At 42.0% G+C, this 10,694-nt stretch overlaps 1 protein-coding gene across 1 annotated transcript; it reads right to left on the reverse strand.

The window, feature by feature from the left end:
• Nucleotides 1–309: 309 nt before the first annotated feature.
• Nucleotides 310–8,993, reverse strand: LOC109896428 (protein/nucleic acid deglycase DJ-1-like). Its single transcript, XM_020490685.2, has 6 exons — nucleotides 8,847–8,993; nucleotides 8,145–8,246; nucleotides 7,885–7,944; nucleotides 7,326–7,395; nucleotides 6,029–6,115; nucleotides 310–816 (listed from the first exon to the last, which is right to left on the reverse strand). The coding sequence occupies exons 1-6, from the start codon at nucleotides 8,934–8,936 to the stop codon at nucleotides 656–658; spliced, it is 570 nt and encodes a 189-aa protein (XP_020346274.1). The 5' UTR covers nucleotides 8,937–8,993; the 3' UTR covers nucleotides 310–655.
• Nucleotides 8,994–10,694: the final 1,701 nt, after the last annotated feature.

Consider the following 10,694-nt stretch of genomic DNA (forward strand, 5'->3'; position numbering starts at 1 on the left):
GTAATCCATTTTACTGCAATCAGTCAAATCATATGTGAAGCTCTCAAATCTGTTGTTTAGCCTGCAGCACTGTCGATTCAGTAAGTTATTCAGCCATAACCTGATCGGTAGCCATTTATTTGTGTGGTGAAACACAAATATAACTTTGAGTTCATGCTGCGGCTACATTGTTGATGGCTTGATGATAATTCTAACGAAAGTCGAAGGGCAGTAACTACTGCTCTTGTTATTTCTGACTCGTGTCGAAAGCATACTCTCATATTACCTCCAGTGTCATTGTTATAAATATACACATACCGTCACTGTACCGAGAGTCTGAAGGGGGCTCAGTTGACTTTAATGATGAAGCTACATCAGTGCTTTTGGACAGTGAAGACAGCAATATATTTGATATTTAAATCAATACAATTTAACATTGGTGATTTTCCTATACAAAAGCAATAACAATCCCAAATCACTGATGCTTAAAGTGCAGGGGCAACATGTCCCAGGGAAGGATAGAAGAGAATAATAAAAATGCATATTCTTACTATTGCACATTATCCTGTAAATAATTATTCTTTGTTCACAATAATTGGCATTTGTACCATGATGAACAGTGCAGAGTACTTAGGGTTTAGTTGACAGTGCTTTAGTTTGAAAGGCTCAACACCACTCAGTCTTTCAGAACCAGGGGTGCTTTGACAGTAGCAGCAACTTCAGCCCCCATGAGCTCCTCTACAATGGCCAGGGCAAACTCAAAGCTGGTTCCTGGCCCGCGGCTGGTAATCAGATGGCCATCCTTCTGGACTCGAGCCTCAGAATACTTGTAGTGGCCTAGGGAGTGGAGAGGAACAGTGGTGAAGAGAGAGAAACACCATTGTGTAATACTCTGCAAATGGGGATTATTTAGTACCACTTGTTCAAATCAAGTTATTCATTGGTTTAACCTTCTTGCATTTATTACGTAATTTAACTTGTGTATATGCAGTCTTTCTTTGAATTATTTATGTTAGTGTTTACTGATTGAATCTGATCAAATGCTGGTGCATAATGACCTTGTATTGATGAATATCATAAAGTAAGAAACGTGTTACAGCATCCTCTGCTGGACACAAAGGACCACAATCGTTTGTCACCACTGTTCAGTAGTACTTGGGATCTGCTCATTGTGCTGCATTTCCTGCCACACAGCCTGCTGAGTCATCATACAGGAAGATTTCCTACATGTGCATGTATTTTGTGTAACATCCAACTAACAAACAAGTACCACAGTGGCTATCAACTAGCTATAGAGTGCAGAGATTAATCAACCTGAACTAGGGTTGCACATTTTATGGAATATTCAGAGGTGGGAACTTTCTGTGGAAATATACGCAATTTAATATTAATACCATTTAAACGTAGATGTTTTTTGCAATTGGATATATTTACAATATCATATGGAGACAAGGTAAAAGGTTTGTTTCTAAGTAGACAATTGAAAATGATTAAATCTTTCCAACAGAAATGAAGAAAAACATTTTAGTTCAATTTAACTTTAATTAAATGAGTGGACACTTCACATGGGATGATTTCACAGAACAAAATAAAGGGAATATTGAATGATCCCCAATGATCTATCGCATCTCCCAAATATGTTTTCAACATACATCTGTATAATGATAATATAGAAACTAAAGCTTTGGTTGTCTTCCTCTGAGGCTTCCATCTATTCTCCCTGGACCTCAATGTCCACCTCTTGAACATCAGAATCTGAGGCCTCATCTTCACGGTCACTTTCAAACCTTGTTGATGGCTTGTTGTCAAGCTCAAAAAGCTTCAGATTTGCCCAGATGGCCACCAATTTTTCAACCCTTGTATTGGTCAGCCTGTTGCATGCTTTGATGTGTGTGTTCCCAAACAAGGACCAGTTGTGCTCCGAGGCAGCGGATGTTGGTGGGATTTGGAGGATTATGGAGGCAACAGGGGAAAGAGCCTCAGATCCAAAGTCCTGATGATACGCTGGCACGACTGACATAAAGCATCTCCATCCCAAAGCCCTTGCTTGGAAGTGTACTTCGTCAGACTGCCAAGAACCTTGCCCTCATCCAGGTCAAAGTGGCGAGACACAGTAGTGATGACACCATATGCCTTGTTGATCGTTGCACCAGACAGGATGCTCTTGCCAGCACACATGGGGTCCAACATGTATGCTGCAGCGTGTATGGGCTTCAGGCAGAACTCTTCACGCTTTTGATGTATTTCAGAACTGCAGTTTCCTCTGCTTGGAGCAACAGTGAAGTGGGCAGGGCAGTACAGATTTCTTCTCTTACATCTGCAAGCAGAGTCTGAACATCAGACAGGATGGCATTGTCTCCCTCAATCCATGCAATGGCTACTGCTATAGGTTTCAGGCTTACCACTCTCTCCCAAAATACATCATCCAGGAGGATCCTCTTGATGGGGCTGTCCATATCGTCAGACTGTGATGTGGCCATTTATTGGAGAGACTCCTTCCCCTGCAGTAGTCAAACATGATGACATCACCACCCCAACGGGTTTTGCTGGGCAGCTTCAATGTGGTGCTCTTATTCTTCTCACTTTGCTTGGTGAGGTAGATTGTTGCTATAACTTGATGACCCTTCACATACCTAACCATTTCCTTGGCTTTTGTAGAGTGCATCCATTGTTTTCAGTGCCATGATGTCCTTGAGGAGCAGATTCAATGCATGAGCAGCACAGCCAATGGGTGTGATGTGAGGGTAGGACTCTCCCACTTTAGACCAAGCAGCCTTCATGCTCGCTGCATTGTCTGTCACCAGTGTTAATACCTTCTGTGGTCCAAGGTCATTGATGACTGCCTTCAGCTCATCTGCAATGTAGAGAATGGTGTGTCTGTTGTCCCTTGTGTCTGTGCGCTTGTAGAATACTGGTTGAGGGGTGGAGATTATGTAGTTAATTATTCCTTGCCCATGAACATTCGACCATCCATCAGAGATGATTGCAATACAGTCTGCTTTCTCTATGATTTGCTTGACCTCCACTTGAACTCTGCATCCAGCAAATAAGTAGATAAAGTATGTCTGGTTGGAGGGGTGTATGCTGGGTGAAAAACATTCAGAAATCTCTTCCAATACACATCGGCTGTGAGCAGAGGTGAACCAGTTGTATACACATCGAGCAAGACATTAGTCAGCATTTCTCTGACTACATTCCTCCCTTGTGTCAAAAAAAAAACCTCTGATTCCAGGAGGACCATGAGCTGTTGCTATCGATAAGGTGTCTGATTCATCATTTTCACCTCGACTAGAAGTAAAGGGACTTTTGTCAGAGTTTGCTTGTTGTGAGCACGGAGGGAACTTTATGCACTTTGCCAGATGATTCTGCATCTTTGTTGCATTCACATATGATTTGGCACAGTATTTGCAAAATGTACACAGATTTTCCTTCTACATTAGCTGCAGTGAAATGTCTCCACACATCAGATAGTGCCCGTGGAACTTTCCTGTAAAGATTGAGATTTTCTTTTGTAAAAAAACAAATACAATTCCATGTACAGATAAATAGTTAAGCAGTTAGATTAAACAGCTCCTTTGTAAGATACAGTGCCTTGCAAAAGTATTCGGCCCCCTTAAGTTAATACTTTGTAGCGCCCACCTTTTGCTGCGATTACAGCTGTAAGTCGCTTGGGGTATGACTATCAGTTTTGCACATCGAGAGACTGACATTTTTTCCCATTCCTCCTTGCAAAACAGCTCGAGCTCCGTGAGGTTGGATGGAGAGCATTTGTGAACAGCAGTTTTCAGTTCTTTCCACAGATTCTCGATTGGATTCAGGTCTGGACTTTGACTTGGCCATTCTAACACCTGGATATGTTCATTTTTGAACCATTCCAATGTAGATTTTGATTTATGTTTTGGATCATTGTCTTCTTGGAAGACAAATCTCCGTCCCAGTCTCAGGTCTTTTGCAGACTCCATCAGGTTTTCTTCCAGAATGGTCCTGTATTTGGCTCCATCCATCTTCCCATCCATTTTAACCATCTTCCCTTTCCCTGCTGAAGAAAAGCAGGCCCAAACCATGATGCTGCCACCACGTTTGACAGTGGGGATGGTGTGTTCAGGGTGATGAGCTGTGTTGCTTTTACGCCAAACATAACGTTTTGCATTGTTGCCAAAAAGTTCAATTTTGGTTTCATCTGACCAGAGCACCTTCTTCCACATGTTTGGTGTGTTTCCCAGGTGGCTTGTGGCAAACTTTAAACAACACTTTTTATGGATATCTTTAAGAAATGGCTTTCTTCTTGCCACTCTTCCATAAAGGCCAGATTTGTGCAATATACGACTGATTGTTGTCCTATGGACAGAGTCTCCCACCTCAGCTGTAGATCTCTGCAGTTCATCCAGAGTGATCATGGGCCTCTTGGTTGCATCTCTGATCAGTCTTCTCCTTGTATGAGCTGAAAGTTTAGAGGGACGGCCAGGTCTTGGTAGATTTGCAGTGGTCTGATACTCCTTCCATTTCAATATTATCGCTTGCACAGTGCTCCTTGGGATGTTTAAAGCTTGGGAAATCTTTTTGTATCCAAATCCGGCTTTAAACTTCTTCACAACAGTATCTCGGACCTGCCTGGTGTGTTCCTTGTTCTTCATGATGCTCTCTGCGCTTTTAACGGACCTCTGAGACTATCACAGTGCAGGTGCATTTATACGGAGACTTGATTACACACAGGTGGATTGTATTTATCATCATTAGTCATTTAGGTCAACATTGGATCATTCAGAGATCCTCACTGAACTTCTGGAGAGAGTTTGCTGCACTGAAAGTAAAGGGGCTGAATAATTTTGCACGCCCAATTTTTCAGTTTTTGATTTGTTAAAAAAGTTTGAAATATCCAATAAATGTCGTTCCACTTCATGATTGTGTCCCACTTGTTGTTGATTCTTCACAAAAAAATACAGTTTTATATCTTTATGTTTGAAGCCTGAAATGTGGCAAAAGGTCGCAAAGTTCAAGGGGGCCGAATACTTTCGCAAGGCACTGTACATGTTTATGAATTGCAAGCTAAAACCCACATTGTAGCAAAAACTAACTAGCAGGAATTGTTAACAAGTTAGAAAGAACTTGTTAACAAGTTCTAACAAGTTAGAAAGCAACACATGTTGCTGTAGGTTACTATTTACTAGTTAACAAAAAATGTCATAAAATATTTTCACCCCATCCAGTATTGTGATCAAAACTTACCAGAAAGCATGTAATCCTTGGCTCAGACACTGCACATGTGACGGAGGAGTGCACTGCACATGTGACGGAGGAGTGCACTGCACATGTGACGGAGAAGTGCACTGCACATGTGACGGAGGAGAGCACTGCACATGTGACGGAGGAGAGCACTGCACATGTGACGGAGGAGAGCACTGCACATGTGACGGAGGAGAGCACTGCACATGTGACGGAGGAGTGCACTGCACATGTGACGGAGGAGTGCACTGCACATGTGACGGAGGAGAGCACTGCACATGTGACGGAGGAGAGCACTGCACATGTGACGGAGGAGAGCACTGCACATGTGACGGAGGAGAGCACTGCACATGTGACGGAGGAGAGCACTGCACATGTGACGGAGGAGAGCACTGCACATGTGACGGAGGAGAGCACTGCACATGTGACGGAGGAGAGCACTGCACATGTGACGGAGGAGAGCACTGCACATGTGACGGAGGAGAGCACTGCACATGTGACGGAGGAGTGCACTGCACATGTGACGGAGGAGTGCACTGCACATGTGACGGAGGAGTGCACTGCACATGCGAGGGTTGCAATTCCATCGAATTCAGGATAGTTTCACCAAAATATGCCACAAGATCTAGAATTGCCTTTTTTTGTGGGATACACAAGGTTCACTGTTATAAGATAACTTTTTTTAATGAATTTAAGCAAAATTCCAAATTCCTGGGCTTAACTACCCATGGAAAATTTCCTGAAATTTCCCAGAAAGGTTCTGGCCCTTTGCAACCCTAACCTGAACCTTAGCCCTGTGGCAGCCAGGCTGTTTGTGTAGCTTTACCACCAGTCATCATTTTGTCCTTGGCACCAGGGTGGGTGGTGACTGTGCTGCCGTAGGCAATACCGTGTGCCAGGAGCGCTGTGGGACCTGAGGTGAGGAGGGAACAGGAGTTAGACCAATATCTTTCTCTGTATTCAATTCAAACTGTTCAAAACAGACATGGCACTCACTGGACAACAAAAGGTGTCAAATTATTCCTTCTCAAAAACCCAGAGGTGTCACAATCAATACACCTTAACTTTTGTTTGCATGTTACATTGAGGTGACATCCCAACTAAAAGCCAGACTCATTAATAGACATCACACTACCATAAAATAGGATCTAAAATTAACCACATAGCGTATACGGTTTCAATCCACCTCTGCACACCATATTTAGAGGAAGGGAGAAAACAGAGACTAAAAATAATAGCGTTTGTGTCTGCTGCATTAACATTGGCAATGTCCTAGCACTGCAGTAAGCTCATCCTCCGACTTAATAAATAGAAAGCTATTGATCATGGTCCTTGGCTGCCTTCCCATGCAGTCTAAAGATTAGACTCCTCTCTGGCAGGCAGAGCAGAGCAGGTTAAGTAGAGCCCAGCTCCTCCCGTTACATGCCTGCCTCCGCTCCGTCCTGAGGACACCAGGCTGGACAAACGGCCGTCTCCAGAGAGAGTGCCTGGCCAGGGCTGGGACAGCAGGAGGCAGTGCATCCCTCTCTCAGATGACGATGAAGATTATTATGCACAAACTTATAGTCTTCTAGTCTTTCCACTTATAGTCTTTCCACTTTTAGAAAGAGAAATATGAAATGGGAGACCAGAGGGTCTATGACATTACCTGCTATACATGGAGTAATTGAGTCAAGCACTTTTCACACTAGAAATAGAAAGCATTATTTTCACTTAAGCAGAGCACAATGTGACACTGCTGCTGGTCATCCATTTGGCAGGTTCATTATATATTCCTGTGGGAACAGATGTTTTCTAGGATGCCCTTTACTCTGCTCTGACAACATCCTTTCAGTGCCCTTCATCAGCACAGCAGGCAGAAAATCTCAGAGGTAGTGGGCTTTGTCAGTGGCACTAATATCTCGTTCTATCGTAATCTCATTGTGTATTGATTTCCTGCTTACTAATAATGGAAAGGTGGCAGCCTTATACTACACTCCCTGTCTGACAGAAATCACTGGTTACATATTTCACTCAAGATAAGCAATCTTGCCCCAGCTGTGGTCATTGGCACAGATACATCATGGAGTGTGTGAGCCATAATCTAGAGGTGGATTTGTACATTCTCGCAGAAGGAACAGTACCTGCACAGATGGCAGCGATCAGCCCTTTCCTGTCCTCCTGGTCCTTCAACACCTCTTTCACAGCAGGTGACTACAAGAGAACATGGAGGCCACATACAGAGAGTTGAGTCACTCTACACTCTCATACAGAATGTGTGTTATAACACTGACTTTTCAGTAAATAGACAGTCTGATAAATATTGAGGGCAATAGATGAGTCAATGTTTCCAGCAAGACTGAAAATCAATTTAAAGTTATTGTGAAACAACTTTCAGAGCTTGTAGTTGTAAGGGCTAAAACCATAACATTAATTAATTAAGCATCATATAGTCACTGTATATTTGCTTGTTTTTATAAACAAGAATAATCTCAAGAACATACCAATTAAATTATATTTAAAATGTAGGAAAAATAGTTCATAAAAATATATTTATTGTTTTTCAACCAAAACATGAACAAGAGACAAATGTTACAGTATCTACCTGCAACATTATATTGCCAATGCCAGGGACACACAGGAGAGATTAATCTGCAGCTAAAAGTTTTTGCAATGAATGCCAAACATTAACGGCATCCCTACCTCTGACAGGTGCTGGGCACCGAGAGCTCCCCCTGGCAGAAAAACCACATCATACGGACCCTGCATCAAAAGATACAAGGTCACGGATAACACATTTACAGTACCAATTTCCAATGCATCAACCTTGTACATTAAATCAATGAATAAAGTTTTAAAGTGGGAAAACATTTGATTCAGAATGCATTGTAAACGTTATGCAGTCAGAGAACAGCATGCTGTGTAGACTAATATGACTGCAGGGTCTGGAGGCAGGACCTGACCTGCTTGCGGGCATCCTCCAGGCTGGCATCAGGAACAAGGTAGACATCTCTGCTGCACTGCACAGGCTCTTTTCCCGTCAACCCTGCCAACATCACAGCAATCTGCAGGATGTGGACACAAAAAAAAGCACAACTACTTCAATGACCATCAGCAGACATTGCCCCTTAACCATAAATTCCCAATAATCAAAAGGAGTATGGGACTTTTCCTATCCTACAGTAGTTACAGTGCAGTCACCGTTGACATTTGCAGTGGCCTTTTACTCACCTTACATGTTTTGAATGTGCCAACACACTAGCTAGCTAGCTAACACAATGACAACACATTAGCTAACTAACCATGGATACAACTGTCGTTGTTCATCATGTCTGTTATATTTGGCCAGCTAAGGTAGATAATAGTTAAGTACAACATAAAGTTAGCTTGCTAGACTTGTTATAGCGGTGTTCTAGCAAGGTAGGTAACGTTAGCTACTTAGTGCAACAAATAAGGAGATGTATGTATGTGTGTCGAACTTGGACTGCAGCTTCAACTTGACTGTGGCTAGGTAAATAAAATATCTGCTAAAATACTAGCTAACTAAAATGCAGCTTTTAGCAAGCTAAATTGAGCCAGCCAGCTAACGTTAGCACAATCTCAAATTAACTATATCAGTGTTTGGTGTGCGCAACCCATTTAGCTAACTTGATAAGTTTACTAACCCCAGCTCTGCGCATTACGTCCACAGGTATAACTGTTTCCATCTCTTCTGCACCTTTAGAGAGGATTACTAATGCCTTTTTCCCTGCCATTCTTGAGAGAGTGGGTGTGTGACTGTCAGCAACAGGAAAGCAACTGTTTGTGAGAGGACTTTTATCTTGGCAGGAACATTCATACACGTAAGTTACAGCTACGGATTCGCTGAGGTGACAAACAATACGCTTGGATGAATTTATCAAAGAATATCACAGAATTTATTAGACCATTTCTATACACCGTAGCATATTTGTAGTCCTACGTAATTTATTATACGGAGTGTAAGATAATACATTTTCATTTAGATATGATGCAACATAATTCACTTTAAAATGCAACATATCTGCACTGGTAGGTTCAAGTACATCCACCAGGGGGAGGCATTCACCCATAAATTGTCAATAAAACTACTGTAAATATAGGTGTTTATAAAACAAGCCTTCAATTACGAGCATTTGTTTGCCCAAACATAAATGCGATTGAGGTTTATATTATTCAATAATGATTTAAAACCGTAATGTTTATTATACAGTGGTTAAAAGATCTGAAAGAAAACTAGTTCAAACTAATATGTGATTTTCTCAAGATTTTCTGAAATGAGGAAATGAAGGTAACTAAAAACTTGAAGCTCTGTCTAAGAACTTCTGCATCAAATCCCTCTCAATTGAAGAAGACATCTCTTAAAGCACCTCAGGGAATTATATTCCAGTGTAAATCCCAGATTTAATGTCTGGGGCTTTAGTGTGCCGACACTCTTCCCAGTTTAATGTGCAACTGTGCATTCTGCCGCAGAGATTCACTTTCACATTTGTGCGAAGAACAAGATCCCAGTGAAACAGCAGATTAGGCAAAGTGTAGGGGGTGCTGGCGGATTTTTTTTGTTGCGTGCCTTTGAGCCAATCCAAAAGGCACCGGTGATTACCGACAAATGCAGCTGGGATCAACTGAGCCAGACCCACAGTGGTACACCAGCTCATTTGCCTAAAACATGGATTTATTTATCCATTTACTCATTTCTTTACAGAAGGAGCTCATGGTATGTTTATGATCAAACTCAGGAAACGCCTGTTAGTGATTTGCAAACCAGGTAACCTGGTAAGAAAGTGGATTAGGCTGATACACTGACAATGCAAATTCAGTCTCTGAGCCATCTGTGCAAGGCCACAACTACTCAAATATTGCAGAGCAGACACATCTTTCCTGAATTTTATAACTTTATGAAGTAATCCTTTGTTGTTTAATAGAGAGATATTTTGCCAAATATAAGAAGGCCAGCATTCCGGGGGTCAATCTCTTCACTGTTGACGTTGAGACTGGTGTTTTGCTATTTAATGAAGCTGCCAGATGAGGAAGTGAGGAGTCTGTTTCTCAAACTAGACGCTCTAATGTACTTGGCCTCTTGCTCAGTTGTGCACCGGGGCTTCCCACTCCTCTTTCTATTCTGGTTAGGGCCAGTTTGCGCTGTTCTGTGAAGGGAGTAGTAAGCAGCGTTGTACCAGATCTTCAGTTTATTGGCAATTTCTCGCATGGAATAGCCTTCATTTCTCAGAACAAGAATAGACTAATGAATTTCAGAAGAAAGGTATTTGTTTCTAGCCATTTTGAGCCTGAATTCAAACCCACAAATGTTGATACTCCAGATACTCAATTAGTCTAAAGAACGTGCCATTGGAACACAGGAGTGATGGTTGCTGATAATGGGCCTCTGTATGCCTATGTAGATATTCCATTAAAAATCATCCGCTTCCAGCTACAAGAGTCACTTACAACATTAACAATGTCTACACTGTATTTCTGATCAAATTGATGTTATT

Source organism: Oncorhynchus kisutch, linkage group LG1 (assembly GCF_002021735.2).
Source record: "Oncorhynchus kisutch isolate 150728-3 linkage group LG1, Okis_V2, whole genome shotgun sequence".
Classification (NCBI taxonomy): domain Eukaryota; kingdom Metazoa; phylum Chordata; class Actinopteri; order Salmoniformes; family Salmonidae; genus Oncorhynchus; species Oncorhynchus kisutch.

Coding starts and splice junctions, on each gene's coding strand:
- LOC109896428 (XM_020490685.2), bottom strand. CDS start 8,936: ATGGCAGGGAAAAAGGCATTAGTAATCCTCTCTAAAGGTGCAGAAGAG. Junction 7,945..8,144: donor TGGAGGATGCCCGCAAGCAG/GTCAGGTCCTGC, acceptor CTTTTGATGCAG/GGTCCGTATGATGTGGTTTT. Junction 817..6,028: donor GGACAAAATGATGACTGGTG/GTAAAGCTACAC, acceptor TCCACTCCCTAG/GCCACTACAAGTATTCTGAG.